The sequence below is a fragment of the Motacilla alba genome, chromosome 12, assembly GCF_015832195.1.
Source record: "Motacilla alba alba isolate MOTALB_02 chromosome 12, Motacilla_alba_V1.0_pri, whole genome shotgun sequence".
NCBI classification, from domain to species: domain Eukaryota; kingdom Metazoa; phylum Chordata; class Aves; order Passeriformes; family Motacillidae; genus Motacilla; species Motacilla alba.
This window is the reverse complement of record NC_052027.1, coordinates 17,085,024-17,103,260: the sequence shown is the minus strand read 5'-3', so window position 1 is coordinate 17,103,260 and position 18,237 is coordinate 17,085,024. Positions and strand designations below refer to the sequence as shown.

The 18,237-nt window shown below is 64.7% G+C and overlaps 1 protein-coding gene across 4 annotated transcripts in view; it reads right to left on the bottom strand.

The window, feature by feature from the left end:
- Nucleotides 1-4,987: 4,987 nt before the first annotated feature.
- The window catches only part of BSN (bassoon presynaptic cytomatrix protein), an 89,271-nt gene continuing 76,021 nt past the window's right edge, over nt 4,988-18,237 (bottom strand). For 3 of the 4 annotated variants that reach the window (XM_038149214.1, XM_038149216.1, XM_038149217.1), the window contains 8 exons: nt 11,560-18,195; nt 8,682-10,812; nt 7,642-8,378; nt 7,209-7,302; nt 6,937-7,080; nt 6,699-6,753; nt 6,515-6,612; nt 4,988-5,991 (listed from right to left, as the gene is read on the bottom strand). In XM_038149214.1, coding sequence (XP_038005142.1) covers nt 6,713-6,753; nt 6,937-7,080; nt 7,209-7,302; nt 7,642-8,378; nt 8,682-10,812; nt 11,560-18,195 — 9,783 coding nt within the window. In that variant the 3' untranslated portion in view covers nt 4,988-5,991; nt 6,515-6,612; nt 6,699-6,712. The remainder of the gene's footprint in view (nt 5,992-6,514; nt 6,613-6,698; nt 6,754-6,936; nt 7,081-7,208; nt 7,303-7,641; nt 8,379-8,681; nt 10,813-11,559; nt 18,196-18,237) is intronic. The other variant, XM_038149215.1, reaches the window with a different exon arrangement.

The window sequence follows — 18,237 nt, the reverse complement described above, 5'->3', positions numbered from 1 at the left end:
ACAGCCTGACCCCACCTCGGGCACTCACCGTACTGGGGATGCTCCTGCTCCGGGGGGGGCTGCAGGCTGCGGATGCCCCAGCTGATGCCAGGCACGGGGGGGGCATCCTGCAGGCAGAGCCACTGTGTCTGTGCCTCACGGCCGGCGGCGGGCAGGACTGCCACTTTCTGTGCAGGGAGATGGGTCAGTGCCCATGCCAAGGGGCTGGTGGGCACTGCAGAGAGGGGTCAGTGCCCATGCCAAGGGGCTGGTGGGCACTGGGGACATGACTTTACCAGCATGGGGGGGCAGCTAGGGGTGGAAAACCTGGCCACCAAGAGGTCCCGGTCAATGGTGAGGACAGACCAGCTTCCCTGGGGAGAATCTGGGGAGGAGGGGGTCAGACCTGCAGGCGTGACCCTCTCCCCACGCCTGGCACCAGCACGGCCCCATTGGCCTGTCACTCACCAGCTGTCAGCGAAGTTGTGGTGCCTGTTGCTGTGTCCACCACGAACACATCCTAGGGGCACAAGGGCAGAGTTCAGTGGAGCCCTGACCCAGCCAGGCCCCCCTTGTGTCCTCCACCACCCCCTCACCTGCTGGCTGCGCTGGGCCGTGTCCAGCAGGATCCTGCGGCTGTCGGCCGCCCAGCACATCCCTGGCAGTGCGCCACAGTAGATTCCCGGGAAGGCACCTGTGATCAGAGTGGTGGTCCTCAGCATCCCCCTGAGTCTCCCCCAACACCCCAGAGCTGTACTCACCCCATGCTTGCCGTGGCACAGCCTCCAGCACCGTGCTGGTGTGTTTGGTGTACCAGTCGTACTGCAGGAGACATGGCAAAGGGCAAGTTTCACAGGGTCTCAGCCTGCCTGCCCCCAGTGCAGCCCAAGGAGGGGACACCACTGCCCTCCTGCCAGCCCCACCCTAGCACGGGCAGCCTGGCACCTCCCTGGTGCCTGCCAGTGCCCCCCGGTGCTGCTCACCATGCGGAGTCGGCTGCACTGCTGGTGGGGGCCCAGGACATTGTTCTCCAGGTAGACGATGCGGCAGCCATCGGGGCTGAGTCGCGGTGACCACACCGCCCTGGTGTCCTCAGAGAGCAGCTCTGCATGGGCACGAGGGGATGGTGAAGGGATGGTGAGGGGTGGCAGGGGAGCCAGGGCACCGGCAGGATCGGGGCGTGCACTGCTTACCGCATCTCCCGCCCGTCAGGTCCACGTAGAAGAGCGCCGACCTGCCAGCACAGAGGGGTGTCACAGTGAGGTCGGGGGGCCAGGCTGTGGGATGGTGCCCTGCAGGGTCCTGCCAGCAGGGCTGGGCTGTGGGGTGCCCTGCGGGGACTCACCGGCGGTTTGTACAGTGCCGCAGCCCCAGGCGGAAGGGGTCGTGCCACCAGCCCACGAACACCACGCCAGTGTCCTCAGGCGACCAGAAAGCCTGTGGGGAGAGGGGAGATAAGCAGCTTGAAATGCTGCTGGCTCCGAAAACCTCCCTTCTTTGGTTCCCTGCAGCTCCCCATGCTGACCTGGCCGGGAGAGAGGTGCTCTGGGATGCCCTCCAGCACTGAGATGCTGTTGCCCTCGATGTCCAGGACGCAGAGGACGGGCACACTGCGGGTGCTCAGCGTCTCCCCCCAGTCCTCGTGGTACACGAACTGCTCGCCCTGTGGCACAGTCTGGTCAGCCCCACTGCCACACAGCCAGCCCCCAGCTGACCCAGGGTGGGGAGACCCCACCTTGATGGGCGCATCCTCCTTCTTGGGGTGCCCCGTGTCCTCATCAGAGGTGCCGAGCTCGGGGGCTTTGCTCTGGAAGAAGGACTCAGCCTTGGGACGCTTCTTCTCCGCCACATAGAGCAGGTGGGTCTCCGAGTGAGACCAGGCAAGGCACCCAAACTGGTCTGCAGGGGCAGGTCAGCACTGGCCACCCTGTCCTCTGAAAACCCGCATTCCCTGGCACCCTCCAGCCCCTCACCATCATCGTAGACGCTGCCATGCTTGTCCAGTGCTGTCAGGTCGATGCTCTTCACCTTCCGGTTCTGATCCCAGACCTGGGGGCAGAGATGCCAGGGCGGTCCCAAGACACAGTGTGGTTCCCGCCCCGAACCCCAGTGAATATCCATTATTCCCTCAGAGCCCTCCTCACCTCCAGGAACTGCTTCTCTTTCTCCTTCTCCTTGCCAGGGACCTTACGCAGGACGGCCTTCAGCATCCCACTGGGGGACTCCCGGCTCAGCAGCCTGTGGGTGAGTGCCCATCAGCCCCCCAGTTATCGCTTCCCCGAGGACCACGAGTCGGGGGTGGGATGGGACTTACTCGTCCTTGATCTCAGAGCAGGTGCCAGCGGGCCCCGAGTAGACAATGGAGGCTCCATCGTGGAAGATGAGGTACTGACGGCAGAACTTGATGTTCTCAGCCCTTGCCAGGTCACGCTGTGACCACTCTGCGGGGAGCAGGGTGAGGACACCAGCTGCATCCTCACCAGCAGGCAAGGACTTCCCGCACCCCTCTTTCCCCCCAGCCCTCCCCATCCCCGTACCGGTGTAGAGGCTGCAGTACTTGCCCCCGTACTGGGTGGTGAGGTCGGGGCCGAGGCAGGCAGTACTGAGCCCCGGGTGCTGGCTCAGCTCTCGGTACAGCTCCGACAGCTCCTCCGCACGTGGCTGCGCCTGCGGGACACGCCGGGGTGGCTGGAGGAGTGGGGCACGGTCCAGGGAGTAATGGGGCGCAGGAGCACTTACTGGTATAGACGGGGGGGGGGGTTTTGGGGGGTACTGGGGGCAGCGCTTGAAGAGCTGCGGTACGTGGGAGGAGGAGAGTAGTGCAGGACGGGGCCAGTCCCGGGGGCGCAGAGCAGGACACTGCTGGGGTACCAGGGACCCTCCGGTACCAGGGAGGGCACCGGAGAGCAGATAGTGGGGCGCACAGCCGGGATCAGCAGGGCACTGGGACAGCTGCTGGGGCACCCGTGGCTACCTGGACACCGAGCGCAGGTCCTGCAGCAATGGGGGTCTATGGCGGGAGTAGGAGGGTACCGGGGCGGTTCCCGGGGTGGTGCCGAGCCGGGGCTGGCGGGGGCGGCGGCGCGGGGGGCTCCCGAGGGAGGGGCGGGAGGGGCGGCGGGACCGGGGGCGGGGGGGTCCCGGGGCTCTGACGTCACTCCCATCCCCTCACCGGCGGCTCCATGTCCTCGCGGCGGGGGGCGGGGCCAGACTCGGCACTTCCGGGATGGGGCGGGGCCGCCGGCCTGCCTCCCGCTTTGAGGCGCCCCCCGGTGGTCGCGGGCGGCGCTGCAGCCGCAGGCAGGGGGATCCCCCGCGCCCCCGACGTGTCCCTGCGGCCGTCCCCTGCCACCGGATCGCCCGCGGGGCCCTCTGAGGCCGCAGCCGGGGGACAGACCGCGGCCCCGCAGCCTCTGGATCGCCCCGGGGTGGTTTACCCACCGGGCGGCTGCAGAACAGGGGCTCTATGCGCAGGACCGGCGTGATCGGACTCTTGAGAGGCACAGGGATCCCCAGCCCAGCAGCCTGGCTGGGAGGTATCGGGCCATCGGGAGCCCATGGGACTGAGCAGCCTGATCAGGGGGGTGGGATTGAGTCATTGGTGCCCACAGCAGCCCTGCCAACGGGGATTGGGCCTTTGGGAGCCCACCAGACCCAGCAGCCTGGCCAGGCAGGTTAGATCGGGTCTTTGATGCTCACAGGGAGCCCCTATCCCAGCAGCCCAGCTGTGAGTGGCAGAGCTCAACAGTGCTTGGTGACAACCAGACCCATTCCAGCAACCCCCACCATGGCAGGAGTCCCGATCCCCCGCCCCCCACACTGCAGGCAGGAAAGAATCGGGGCCGGTCCGTGGTTTGTGTCAAGTCCTTTTTATTCTGTTCCCACAGAAACACCTGGTGAGGGGGCAGCTTCTGGGAGGGAGTCACGACACAGCGGCGGGGGTGGTACGGCACGGTACGGCACGGTACGGCACGGTACGGGGTCACTACGGGTGGCACAGAGCACAGCAGACACGCACACCGTCACAATGTTCAGAGGGAGCGCACCCGGCATCGCACTTGCCGCTGCAAACGGCGCCCGGCCGCGCTCGGCCCTCGGTCTCTGCACCCCCGCCCCCGCCCCGCCCAGCAGACTGCCACACCTCGGGTGGGGGCCCGGCCCGGCGGGGGCTGCGCGCCCCCGGTCCTGCAGGCACGAAGGCAAGGTGGCGGATGTGCTCGGGCGGCGAGATTGGCCCCGCGGGGGTCTCGGTCCCGCGTGCGATTGACACACTGTACAATATTTACAGCGCGAGGAGCGGCGGGGCCGGCGGCCCGCGGGAGGCACCCCGGGAGGCACCGCGGGAGGCACCCCCCGGGAGGCGCCCCCGGGAAGCACCCCCGGGCGCTGCGCTCGGCACCGGCGGGACAGGCGGCGGCTGTGCGCGGGGCCGGGGCTCTCCTCCCCGGGGCTGCCCCCGGGATCCCCATCCCGCGGCCGCCGGCCTGCCCCCAGCCGTGGGCACCGGCAGAGCTCCCGGCGAGGGATCCGCCATAAAGCGCGGGCTTCCCGCGGCAGCCGGGTCCTCGATCACAAGTGCATAAATCTGCTAAGAGCTTTCAGTACAGCGATGGACCGATGGAGAAGAAAAAAAGAAAAGTCCAGGCAAAGAACAGCAAGCACTGAAAGGCGGGTGGAACCGTGCAGAGAAGTAGCAAGCCATGCTCTACGACGGGACAGACGGTCACGGGCGCTAGGGCTGCCCTTTGGCAAAGTGGCCCTCCGTGGGTCGAACATGCCACGAATTCATACGCACGGGTGGTCGGTACTGAATAGTTCTCGGGTCGCTCGGCGGCACGCTTTGCGATGGAACCCTTAGGCGCGACATTGAACCGATTAGCTATTCACAGGTCTTGTTCTGGAGTCGTGTTATTTCGTTGCATAGAACATCAGGCGGGTGAGCGGGCGGCTGCCCCCCGCCGCGGGGGTGTCGGCGGGGCGCTGCCAGCGCGGGGAGGCGGCGGGGGCGCGGGCGAGCCCCCTCCTCGGGCTGCCTCCCCCCCTGGGAATCCCCTCCTGGCAGGGCGAGTGGGCTTTGGCCGCCGGCCGCTGCGCCGGCCGTCCCCGCAAAATGGCTTGAGAAGGACTTGGATTGCACAGTAAAAGGAAGGATACTGCCGGAGGCAAAGCTCTCCTGATCTTGTTCCACGGGATTTGTGCTCTTTTGTAGCCTCCTGCACTCTATTGCTTCTACAGACGACAGCCCGTGTGCTAACTCATCGCACAAAGCAAAGAGGGAAGAGGATTTGGTATAAACTTTAGAAAAATAAAACCCCGAAACCAAAAGAAAATGAACCCAAAGAAACCGAGGAAAAAAGGACCCCCCCTGACGACGCCCCGTGCCCCCCCCCACCCCCTGGTGCGGATGAGGTATACACAGAAATCAAAGTGGGATGATTAAGGCTGTTCTTGAAAGAAAAGGGGTGCCCGGCGGCAGGCGCGCTGGCTGCGTGGCGAGGGCGAGCGCGGCCCTTTCAATGCTTCCAATGGCTTCGGGACACGCGCCCAGCCGGCCGCGCCGCCTGTCAGAGTCCTATGGCCTCGTATTTCGGTAGTGAAACAGTGTTAGGTCCTAGCTGACGCGCCCCGGGGCTCCCCGGCGGGGCCGGGCGCGGCCGCAGTGCGGGGGGCGCGGGACGGCCCCGGCGGGGCGGGTGGGGTCGGGAAGGGGGAGCGGCGCCCACGGCGCCCAGCCCTCGGCTCGCGGGGGGGAAAAACCTATGAAGAGGCCAGAGCTGGGGTTCAGAGGGAGCAACTCTGCGTATAATCTTGAGAAAGGGCCGCAGCCGACCTACGGGGCCTGACCCGACGGTCCGGACCAGGCCCATCCCCTCGGGGCAGCTGCCGGGGCTCGCCGAGTGCCGCGCCGGAGCTGCTCGCCAGGCGTGGGGGGCACCCGCCCCGGGGCGTCCGCCGGGCCCCTGCTCGGCCGTCGTTTGGTCCAGCATCCAGGGATCGCCCTGTTTTCAAAAGCTTGCGAGACAGAGAGAGAGAGAGAGAGACAGAGAGCGAGAGGAAGAGCGAGAGAGGGAGAGGCGTTAGTCCGAGCAGCTCCTCCCCGCGGAAGAGTCCCCGCCGAGCGGCAGCGCTGGCCCGAGCGAAAAGGCCCCAGAGAGCCAAGAGGCACTGCCGGCGGAGCAGCTGCCGCCGCCTCCGCCCGCCCCCGCGCTGGACGGGCTCCCGGAGCACAGCCCGGACCACCCAAAGCTTCCCTGGAAACCCAGGGTCTGCACCAGCGCTGCCGAGACTGTGAACATGGCCAAGCCTCCACGCCTTGGCTTGGGGCCAGCACCTGGGGATGAAGATAGTGATGAGTGGCCCAACACGAAGGGGATGGGTCCGTGCTATGACTTTCCCAGCCTGGAGGGTGGGAATATGGCAAAGCAGGTGCTCAGCAGTATCCCTCAGCAGGTGCTCGGGGGACAGTGGTGCTGCTGGAACCTCAGAGATGGCACGGCGGAGGGGACTTGTGTGCAGGTGTGCCCTGTATGCTCACCGTTATACTCAGAGTCAGACGCCGCGTGCTGAATTCATTGGCTTCTTCATAGGTTTTTCCACTGCAACGACTCAAATCTCCACTCACTTCCCAAACTCCTGCAGTGGAAGGGAGGAGAAGGGCATCAGGCGCGGCCGGGGCAGGGAGAGCCCACGGCACAGTGCCCAGCACTAGCTGCACTCACCTTGTGCCGTTCTCTCACCAGAACGAAGTGAACTTCTTGCCGAAAGCTGACACCGCTGCGGGGAAGCCAGGACAGGTGTCAGTATGGTGTAGTGACCCTGGTCCCCCACCTCCCTGGGCCCCAAACTGTGGGAGCACTGCATCCCACTGGCTGCACCCAGCCATCCCCAAGGTGCCCGACTCCGTCTCAGTGCAGAAGAGCGCCACCGCCGTGTCCCCATCCCGGGAGCAGCCCTCACCTTCAGTCAGTTTGCCTGCTTGTTCCGCTGCCCCCCCTGGCAGGATTTTGGAGAAGACACTCTCTCCTTCCCCACCGGGCTGCCCTGTGGCCATGCCCGCGGGACCACGTGGCCCAGCCGCCCTTGGACCGGCCTTGCTGTCTGCTGGGGGACAAACGAAACCACTGTTAGCAGGGGACAGGCCCGGCTGGGAGAGCTCAGCCAAGCTTTGGGGTGCCAGGCAGCTGGCATGAGGTGGGACAGATGGCACAGTGCCACTGGGGCTCACTGACCTGCTGCTCCCAGGGGCTGTGCTGACGGTGCTCTCCCTGGCTGTTGTGGCACTTTTGCTGCAGGTTTGGACGTGTCTGTCGGCTCCACTTTTGTCTGGAAAGGGGAAAACAGCTCTCAGGGCTCACCCTCCCAATAGAGCATCTGCCAGGGGTGGCCCGGACCGGGAGGTGACACCGAAACTCCCAAACACTGATCCACAACCCCAGAAGGGGCAGCAAGGGATTCAGGACATAGTGGATGGGTCCCCTCAAGGGGATGGCAGCTTCCACAGCACCTATGGGTGTGGTATTGGGCGTGTGAGTGGGATACACTTTACTCCATGACTCCCATTCCCAACACTTCCCCTGCCAGCCCTGGCCACAGCCAGCTGTGCCGATTCCAGGCAGAGCTGTGGGGTCAGGATGCAGCCTGGCCAGCTAAGCCCGTACTTACCGCCGGTGCTGGGTGTGCGCCTGGCTGTGCATGGAGTGTGGCCGGTGCCTTCCCTGCTGCCTGGGCCAGCCCTGGCTGTTGCTGCGGTGGCCGGGACGAGGGGGGTCCCTGTGTCCTGCCCCTGGTCTCAGGCTGTGCCGAGCTTGCTGGCTGGGCAGCCTGGCGCGCTGCCGGCTGCTGCCGCGCTGCCGGCTGCCCTGCCTGCTGCTGCCTGGCCGCCGGCTGCTGTGGATGTGTGAGGGGCTCCTGCTTCGGCGCTGGCGTGGCCGGCCCATGAGGCTGGGAAGGTTTCTGTGCCTTGGGGGTCTCAGTGCCATGGTGGTGAGCAGCGGGGCGAGATGACGGGGCGTAATCGGCGGAGCTGGGGCCGTAAGGCGCGCGGGACTCGGGCTGCTGCGCCTTCTTGGGGCCGGCTGAAGGCCCGTGGCCACGGGGCTCATGGCGGCCAGATTCTCGTGGGTGCTGCTTCGATGAGCGGCGTGGGGGCTCGTCGCTGGCGTGCCGGGAGGAGCCAGCGTGGCGATCATACTCCCTGTGGTGCCGATGCTCGCGGTGTTGGGGGTAGTCATCGTGCTGCCACGGGTCTTCGTCGGGGGGCTCGTCATAATCGTGGTAGGTGTGCTTAACTGGGGGTCTCTTCTGTGAGGAAGAGTGGCCACCGTAGTGCCTGACCCTCTCTGCCCGCGCCTCCCTGGGCTTATCAAACCAGTCTGTCTCCTCCTGACCCAAATGATAGGCTTCGGAAACCAAAAACAAACCACAGTCAATCTCTCGCTCGAGGCTGCGCGGGCGGAAGCCATGCAATGAAGTGGGAGGGACAAGCAGCGGGCACGCGCGCGGGGGACAGCACGTGCCGGTGGGGACGGGACGCGGCGCAGCAGGGCACCGTGCAGGACCGGCTAACACCGAACACCCAGGGCAGGGGGAGGAAGGCACATGTCAAGCAAACTGAGGCGGTGAGAGTGTCTCTGCGTACGAGCGGACGGGCATGCCCCGGGGAAGTGCCATGCTCTGGGGTGGTCACCACGGGGAGCTGTTACCTTCGCTGTCCGAGACAACGCAATGGGCATCATCCATGCCGTAGCCCTCCTCGTGCTTGTACGAGTGACTCCTTGGCACGTCTTTGATGTGCTTTTGCACATCAGGCAACGAGTGGCTGGAGCAGAACTGGGAGCAGGGGTCCCCTGCTGACTGGGGGCCCGGCCCTCCTGCAGTGCGTGACCCCCCCATTGACTTCCCCATGGGGCTGACAGGGCTCTCCTCCTCCGAGTGCTGCGAGCGCATGGGCGCCCGCCCACGGCTCTGGCTCATGCTGAGGGATGAGGGCTTGGAGCTGACTTTCTGGGAGCGCTCCATGCTCTCCCGCTCATAGGACTTGCTCCGGCCACCCATCTCCCGGCTGGAGGACTTTTCCACCCCATAGCCAGAGGAGCGAGTTCTGCTGCTGGAAGAGTAGACCCGCTCCTCCTCGTCCACCAGATCCCGGCTGGAGACACCGTAGTACTTTTGCTGCTCATAGACATTCTTCTTCAGGCCGTAGGTGATCTCATCCTGCAGCTTCTTGGCCCTGGAGGCCACATTGCTGCTGCCAATGGAGGTGGTTGTTGAGTAGGAGGCCAGGTCTGACTCTACATCTTTGGCTTCTTCAATGGGGGAGAACTTGGAGATCTTCTGCTCCATGCCCTGCTTCCTGTGCTTGCTGCGCTTGGAGGAGATGACAGCAGGTGCCAGGTTCTTGGATGAATGCTTCGGTAGTGGCGTGCCAGAGCTGTGCTTGTCCATCCGTGAGGAGTGCCGGTACTCACTGTCCCCATAGTAGTAGCTCGAGCTGGTGGAGCTCCCTGACACCCTGCCATTGCTTTCCGTGCCCCGGTAGTAGCTGTTCTTCCCACGATGGTCAGGGCCATGGTGATCATAGATGTCCTCCTCAGACTCCTCCTCAGCTTTGGTGTAGCAGCAGGGACGGCTGGAGCCCTCGGTGTCCCCTAGATCAGTCTTCTCTCTGCTGTGGCGGCTATCAGTGCTAGTGCCCACCGGCTCTGCTTTCTGCCCATCCACTGCTGGACTCTCCTTGGTCAGCTCGCTGATGTCCTCGATCATCACATAGTTACGGGGGATGTTCTGCTCCAGACTGGTGTAGAGGGACTCGGAAGAGTAGCTGGCTGAGGGGCCCGGTGCTGTGCTGCTTCTCTCGGCTGGCCGTGTCTCAGGTGCCTTGTACTGCTCATAGCCACCGCTCGCCGGTGCAGTGCTGAAGGTGACGTCAGGCACGGCAGAGGAGCTGGTGGCCGCACCGATGACCTCGTAGTTGGTGGGAATCTTCTGCTCTAGGTCAGCCAGAGAAGTCTGCCGCGGCTTCTGGTGCCCGCCAGCTACGTCTGCCGGGCTCTGGTAGAGGGTGGGCTGTGCCGCCGGCACGGTGGCTGCCCCAGCGAAGGCGCTCGGGGCTTGGTAGGGGTTTTGGGGCTGGAAGCCTGGCTGGGCTGGGGTGCCCAGCTCTGGGTATGCGGCGCCAGGGGCCGAGAAGCCACCGGGCGAAGTGAAGGTGGGCAGTGGAGCTGCCGGCAAGCCGTCCTGTGAGGTGCTGGCTGTGGGGTACTGGGGGTGCTGGAGGCGTGGTGGTGGGAAGGCGGTGGGGCCCTGCGGGGCAGGGTACGGGTAGGCGCCGTAGGAGGCGGCGGCCGCGGCAGCGGCGGCGGCGGCGGTGTAGTCGGGGTACTGCCCGGCAGGGCGCAGGCCGGCGCTGTCGTAGGCGGCGAGGCGCAGGCTGTGCAGCTCGCTGTCTGACAGGTAGTCGCGGCGATCCCCGGGGTAGCGCAGGTAGGGGTGGTCCCGCCCACCAACCCGATCCTTCAGCAGCGACTCCTTGCGCTGGGTGATGCCCAGCTCCAGGTACTTCAGCTTTGCATCGATCTCCTTCTCCTCCTCGTCCAGCTCCGCCTGCTTCTTCCGCAGCTTGGTGGCCTCATGTTCCACCAGCCTCAGGTCGCGGTCCAGCTCCTTCAGCAGGCTGGCCTTAGTGACAGGCGCGGTGGCCTTGGGAGCCAGGCTGCTCAGGTAGAGCTGGGAGGCAGCTGGGCTCGCCAGGGGCACGTGGGGCTCCTCAGGTGGTGGGCTGGGCAGCGTCCGCTTCACCTTGCGTGCCAGCGAGCTTGACTGCAGCCCCCCCACCTGCAAAGCCAAGGGACATCTGGTCAGGGGGGCAGGTGGGTGTCCCCCCCCACATCCCACCCCGAGCACTGCAGTGGTCCTCCCATGCCCTAGGGGCTGGGGTGAGGCATCCTGCTATGCACATGTTCCCCCATGCACAGAGAAAGCGGCGTTTATGTAAAAGCGCAATAAATAGGATGGAAGTAACAGGCAGGGCGCTTTCCGTGAGTAATTACCAGAGGTGGCAGCCGGCCAAGAGCTGAGCTGGCCACGTGCATACCCTCTGCTGCAAAAAATGCTTTCTGTCCGCAGGCGCTTGGCAGAGGGACTCGGGGGATTGCTGCTGGGTGTTGCTGCCCCAGGAATTGCCCCGGAACTTCTTGGCTGGGCACTTGACTGCCCAAGGCAACCTTGGTGTGTGGGGGCAAAGGTGTGAGCAAGAGCCACCACAACCCTAAGTGGAGCTGTGCATGGTGGTAGCTCCTCGAGAGAGAAGAGGGGACCCATCTGGAGCAGGGGACAGCCCCGATGCTGCCAACCCGCAGCATCTCCTGCCTGCTGACAGGCTCATGCAGCCAATGGACCTCTAGGGCCTCCCTCCAGCTGCTGGTACTGGCATGCACGTCTGTGCCTGCTGGCTGCCATCAGCTGCCGCGGGGACCGGCCTTTTGAAATATTAATTGCCACAGCGCTAATGAAACCGCAGTGTCCCAAGATGCCTCCCAGGGCTGTTCCCTGGGGGTAAGGTTGTTCCCTGTGGTGACATACCTGTGAGCTGGGGAGCAGCGGGTGTTGGTAGAGGGAGAACCTGTCCTTGCTGGCCTCCTCAGAGGTGGGGCTGATGGGCTTGGGGTCAGACAGGGAGCGCTGCATGGTCTTGATGGGGCGCGGCAGCGTCTGCTGGCGCTGGGCTAAGTCGGTGGTGAAGTGCTTCTGTGGGGGGACGTGGGCCTTGTTCAGCCGCTCGCTGGTGGCAAAGGAGGACTCCAGGAGGCGATGGGGTGACAAGGGCGAGACGGGTGAGTAGAGGACCTGGGGAGAGCGGGGTGGCTGGCGGGTCACCAGTTGGGAGAGGGATTCGGCCGGCAGATGGGATTGGTAACCGATTTCCAGGGGATCTGGCTTCTTCTTCTCAAACTTGCCCAGGGTCTGCTGCCGGACAGTGTGGGGGTCCAGGGGGCCTGTGCTCACTATTTGGAGGTTGGTGGAGTAGGGCGGGATGGTGGTGGGCACCGTCAGCTGGGGGACCACGACGCCAGGCTGGGGAGCTGGTTCTGGCTCTGTCTGGCACGCCAGGCTCTCACCCCGCTGTGTCTTCTCTGGGGCTGAGATGTACTTCACGATCTCCACTCGGGGGTCATGGGTGGTGATGTGAATGGATGGGGAGACACGGAGGAGCTGGTCAGGTTCTGTCTGCACCGAGCAGTCGCTGATGGTCTGGATACCCACGCTGGCTGTACGGGCTGCCCCATCTGTCTTGCCCTCGCTGCTGGCCTCCGCGTGCCGTGAGGCCCTGGAGCGCCGGCGGCGCACGGGCTGCTCCCACTCCCCGCTGTCCTCCTCGTCCGTTTGCACACTGCAGTCAGCGCTGCGCCGCGTCCGCCGCCGCCGCGACAGCATGAACCGCTCCTCGCCGTCCTCCTCATCTGTCTGCACGCTGCTGTCCGCCATCTTCCGCGCCGCAAAGGTCTCCTTCTCGTAGGCATCCCTCAGCCGTGGCATCGAGTTCCTCTTCTTGATGCCCCGGCCGGGCTCCCAGGACTCCTCGACTTGAAGTGACATGTCTGAGGCCGAGCTGCTGAGTGGCCGCTGTGGCATGGGGTAGCGGGGACCGGCAGGCCCCTCTGGGGGCGTCTGGCCCGGTGGGGGCCATGCCTGTCCATTGTGCGGCAGCACCCGCGGTGCCTCAGAGGGCCCCTCGGCTGGGCGTGCAGTGGGCTCCACTGGAGTGGGGAAGATGGTCTTCTGCCGCTTCTGCTCCTCCAGCTGCTGCTGCAGCTGGTGCTGGAGCTGGTGGATGTGCTCGAGCTGGAGGCGCTGCTGGGCGAGCTGCTCCCGTTGCAGCGCCAGCTGGGCGTGCCGCTCCTCCTGCTGCTGCTGCAGCACCTGCTGCTTGATGCACTGCAGCTCCTGCAGCTCCCGCTGCACCAGCAGCTGCTCCTTCTCCCGGTGCCGCTGCAGCTCGGCGCGCTCCCGCTCCAGCTCCTCCTGCAGCCGCAGCTGCCGCAGCTTCTCCAGCTCTACACGCTCCCGCTCCAGCTGCAGCACGTGCTCCTGTTGCTTGCGCTGACGCTCCTCTTCCCGCTCCCTCTCTTCCCGCTGAGCTCCATCCAGTGGTGGCTTGGGTGCTGTTGCCACTGGCCCGCTCTCCTTGGGGGCTGCTGGTGCTGCTGGTGCCTCTGCACGGGGGGCAGCTGGTGGCGGCTCTGCTCTCTGCAAGCCACTGGCAGGTGCAGCGGGGGCAGCGGGTGCTTTGGCAGCAGGAGCAGCTCCCACCGCTGAAGGTGCCGTGCTGGCGACGGGCTTCCCCAGGTAGACGGGTGTCTCCATCATCGAGGCTGCCGGGGCCGTCCGGCTTGGGGCCGGGAAGCGGTAGAGGCCCTGTGCTGCAAGCGGGACACGGGGGGTGACAACTGGCAGCCTGGCCAAGCTGGCCAGTGGGACTGCTGCCACGCCGCCTGGGCCATAGGGTCTATATAGCCCACGCAGCATGGGCCGCAGCACCGAGGCCGGCTGGGTGGTGATGGGCAGTGTGGAGGCGATGGGGGTGTTGATGGTGGAGTAGATCATGCCGTCGGCGGCCCGCACGGTTGCGGTGGAAGGAAGCATTTGCCGGATGGCGCCCAGGCGGACGCCAGGAACGTTGTACTGTGCCAGGTTGCTGAAGCCCTGCCGTCCCTCAGGGAAGGTGGGGTTGTACATCCCACTGGGTTTGGGGGGTACAGGGCCCTGCTGCTGAGCTGCCAGCCCCCCTGCGGGCCCCTGCCCAGTGCTGGGGCCATAAGGCAGCACATCAGGGCCGTTGGCATGCCGGCCCCCGTACTGGTCCATGGAGTTGAGGGCAGCACACATGCGGCTGATCTCACGTGCCGTGGTGGCACTGTAGTGGGCCAGGCTGGACTCCTGGAAGCTGGCCAGGTCCCCCCGGTGTGAGAAACGGTAATCAGAGTAGATGTTAGAGGCTGAGCTGTACCTCCGCATTGGGAAGGGGTGGCTCAGCAGCTCTCCTGGTTGGCGAAGGTCGGAAAAAGAGCCGTACTGTGGCCCCTGGCCCAGGTAACCCCCCTCGGCAAAGCCCACACTGTAGGAGTGCTTCATGGTGCTGAGGTCCACAGCGGCATCACCTGCTGGGGCAGGGAAGGGCTGATCCCCCTTTGTGTGGTAGTAGCCCATCCCGATTTCAGAGAGGTTCGTGTCTGACATGGAGGAGTAGAGTCGTCCAAAGGCGCTGGCTGGGTAAAACTTCTGCTCCTCATAGAGCGCAGGTGCCGGGGCCGGCTGCTCCCGGTAAGGGAAGGTCTCTGGCAGCTCTGGCTCTCTGCTGCCATACATTGGTCCACCAGCTTTCCGACCAGGCATCACTGCTGCCTCCCCGGTTTTCTTCTCTGGCATCTTGGAGGTGGGGTTGAAAGCACCTGTGCAGCTGCCACCAAAGGGGAACTTGTAGACCATGTCACAGCAGGCCACCTGGCTCTCCGGCTTCACGCCTGTGAGGTCCAGGACGTTGGCTGGCCCCTCCTCCTTCAGCACTTTGGTCACTGGGCCAGTCGCTGCCTCCTCCATCTGCACCATCATCACCTGGGATTTCTTGCCACCCAGGGCAAGGAGAGGGCTCTGGCTCTTCAGCTCTACTGGCACTGCCCGGTACACCTCTGATCCTGGCTCTGGTGGGAAGGACTGTGGGAGGCCACTGGCATTCTGTGCCCCACCGGTCTGTGTGAGGAGCACGTCCTTCTTCACCATCTGGCCTGGCATGCCGTACCTTGCAAATTTGGTCTGGGGGGCAGCGGTGGGCTCGGGCTTGCCACTGGCCACCCCGCTGGCTCTGACAGTGGCTGTCTGGACACCCTGCTCCACCTGCTTCACCTGCGCCAAGCACACTGGGCTCCCGGTCCCCTGTCCGAAATCCACACGGCTCTGGAAAGGGTCTCCATAGACCACGGGTTGCTTGGACTGCGAGAGGATCATGGGAGAGGCGATGGCCAGGCTGGCAGTGCTGGCTGCTGCGATGATGGCGTGGGGCTGCTCCTGGGCATTGAGGTTGATGATCAAGGGCTGGATGGCCGTGGACTGCCGGTTGGGGATGTGGTCCAGGGTCAGGCAGTACTTCCTGGCCTCGGTGGCCAAGGACGTGAGATCCATGCCTTGGTCTGTTATGATGATGGGGGCGGACTTCAATGCAGTCCGTAAGTCCACAGCATTGCTGCTTGGCACCTTGGGCCCTGGCTCCACCCGGGAAGTACCGGGGATGGAGGAGATGCGGCAGAGGGAGATGTTTTCTGCAGGGAGTGCTCCCCAGCTGTACAGTCCTGTGATGCCGTCAGCGGCTGAACTCACGGCAGGTGCTTTCTGGGCATGGTCCTTCCCTGGCTGTGCCCTGATGTAGGCACCTGCCGGCTGCTCTGGCTCCGGTGTCTGGGTGTAACCATGTGCCAGCAGCTGCCGGCTTGGCCTGGTGGGGGACGAAGTGGGAGATGTCAAGGCGCCAGAGCTGACTGGCTTGGTTTGGCTGGCTGCATCGGCCGCCAGTGTGATCACCATGAAGGGGGAGTCCTGTGAGGAGGCCTGCCGAGTCAGGCGTGGCGAGCCCGCCCGGTGCGGCGTCTGCGTCCCCTGCGCCACCATGGGGGAAGAGGTGTCCGGGCCAGCAGCAGCAGAAGGACCATCGTAGGAGAGCACTGGGCTCTGTGTCTGTGTGGAAAACTCTGCCGTGGCCTTTGTGGTGCGGGTGGGACTCTGCGTGGGTGAAGAGGGTGAGAGTGGAGGGCTGGAGCTCTTGAAGAAGGTGTACGTCTTGGGCAGTGTGGGCTTGCTGTCACTCACGGCTGGGATCTTCTCCCTGGCTGTCTGCACGCTAATCTCCACCGTCCTGGTTCTGGTGGTATCCTCGGTCTGTGAGCCGTAGCTGACAGTGCTCTTTGATGGAGTGTAGCTTCTCCCAGCTATGGATGGGGCCTCTGGACTTGGTGAGCTGTAGCTCTGCAGCGCACTCCCAGGGCTGCCTGCTGCTGTTGTCACTGTGCTGGTGCCTTTGCTGTAAGTATAAGGAGTGGTAGTAGCCTTGGATACTGGGCTGGGTGCTGCTGGGGCACTCTGGAGCTTGCCTAGGTCTTGTCCCTCTTTTGCAAAATGCTGAGTGACCCGGACATCAGGAATAGTCTTGCCAGTGCTGCTGTCGGAGCTGGCGAAGGAGACGGGAGCAGAGAGCTGTGTAGGGCTTGTGCCAGGGGTGAGTGGGCCACCGTTCTGCTTCAGCAGGTCAGCGTAGGCGCTCTCTGCATTGAGGAAGCGCTTCTCCTGGTATGCCTCCTCCTGCCCCTTCACCTTCTCACCCTGCTTGAGGGCCAGGTCAAAGGAGGAGGACTGGTGCATTCTGGAGATGCTCTGCGAGGTCTGCAGGATCTCCTCGTACACCGCTCCTGCCTTCGGCAGGGCACTGGAATAGTCGGGCTTGGAGGGGCGGGTGAGGCCGCTGTCGTACTGGTATTCCTCGCCGTATTGGTAGTCAAAGCCGTTCTGGCCCTCAGTGCTGCGGTAGCCAACCTGCTGGTAGGTGCTGCTGTAGGAAGAGGCAGGCTGGGCCTGCTGGACCTGCTGCTTCTGCATCATCTCTGCCTTCCGCATCATCTCCTCATAGGCTTCCTCGGCGCTTTTCAGGGGCTTGCTGATGGGCTGGCTGGCAGCACTCTCCACCTTCTCTGTCGGGGAGTACAGTGACATGAAAGTGGGCAGGTTGTACTCGCTGCCAGACTTGTACAGCTTGGAGGTCACAGCATCAAAGCTCTCTGCTTCTGAGTCAATGGAAGGCGAGTACTCGGAGCAGGAGGAGCGGTGCAGCTCCTCCATCTCTGCCGCCTGTCGCAGCTCCTCTGTGGGGGAGGCGTCCTCGATGGGGGAGAGATTGCTAGGGGGGGTTTTGGAGCGCTCCCTCCTCCGCTGGGCCCTCAGCTCCTCCTTGTCACGCTTGGTCTTGCGCGCTGTGCTCCGGATGCGCTGCTGCTCCACCTCCCGCATCTTCTCCTGCTCCCGCAGGAGCTCCTCTTCCTCCCGCATCTCCTCCTCCTCAGATGAATCCTCAATGGTGGGCAGCAAGGGGCCATGTGAGCGATGCCGAGCCTTCCTCTGCTGCTTCACCTCCTCCAGCCGCTGCCGGCGGCTGGGGCTGCTGTCGCTATCCTCCTCCAGCGAGGAGATGGAGGTGGGTGAGGTGCCCGAGGTGTAGCTGGGCGTTGTGGCTGGCAGGGTGGAGGAGTACTCGCCCCGTGAGCGCTCCTCAGGGGAGCCTGTCAGGCTCTCCATCTCCAGCTCGGGCTCCCGGTCCACACTGGTATCTGGCTCCTGGCCCATCTCCATCTCCCGGCCGTAGCCAGTTGTGCTGTTCAGCTCAATGGTCTTGAATCGCCGCAGCCCACCCTGGGCCGTGCTCAAGTCATCCCCCTCCACTGCTTCCACCTCTTTGCTCTCCTCTGTGTACATGCTGCTGGCGCCGTGTGGTAGGCGCCGCTTGGCCGACGCTGGCTCTTTGCCCTTCTCTGCCTCGGTCTTCTGCCCAGCTTTGGGGATGCTGTACTTGGTGCGCCCATAGCCTTCCTCCTCCTCCTCGAGGTTGTCCTCCTCAGCGCTCATCTCCAGGATCTGTCTCCGCATGAACTCCTCATCTGTCACCTCTGCCTCCTGGCCCTTGGTCCGAGGGGGCACTGGGGAGAAGCCCCCCTCGCTGCTGTCCTCCACATAGTCATGCCGCAGTTTGCTGCCAAACTCATCTGAGGACTCTGCACTCTCCCGACGCTCCCGCTGGTTCTCCCACTCCTCATCCTCCTCCAGGATGTCCTCCAGCTCCTCGTCCGAGTCAAAGGCTTCAGGGGTGATGGAGAGGTACCGCGGCCGCTGCTGTTGCCGCTGGTCCTCCTGTGGCTCTGTGCGGCTCTTGCTACGCTCAGGGGACCGTGTGGGTGCACCCCGGCCTTCCAGGAGAGGCCGCATGCTGCTCTCCAACTTGGTGAGCTCAGAGGGGCTGGGTGGGCTCTGGCCAGCCAGCCCGGTGCTGCTCAGCTTCTCCTCTTCCTGCTGCACCAGGCCGGTGATCTCGCTCTGTGAGCTGGAGATGCCGTCGGAGGAGTAGCCGGTGTCGCTGAGGCTCTGGGGGCTGCGGGACAGGTCTGGGGGGTAAGGCTTGCTGCCATCCTGCAGGCAAGGGAGAGCACAGTGTCAGGTCCAGGCAGCTCC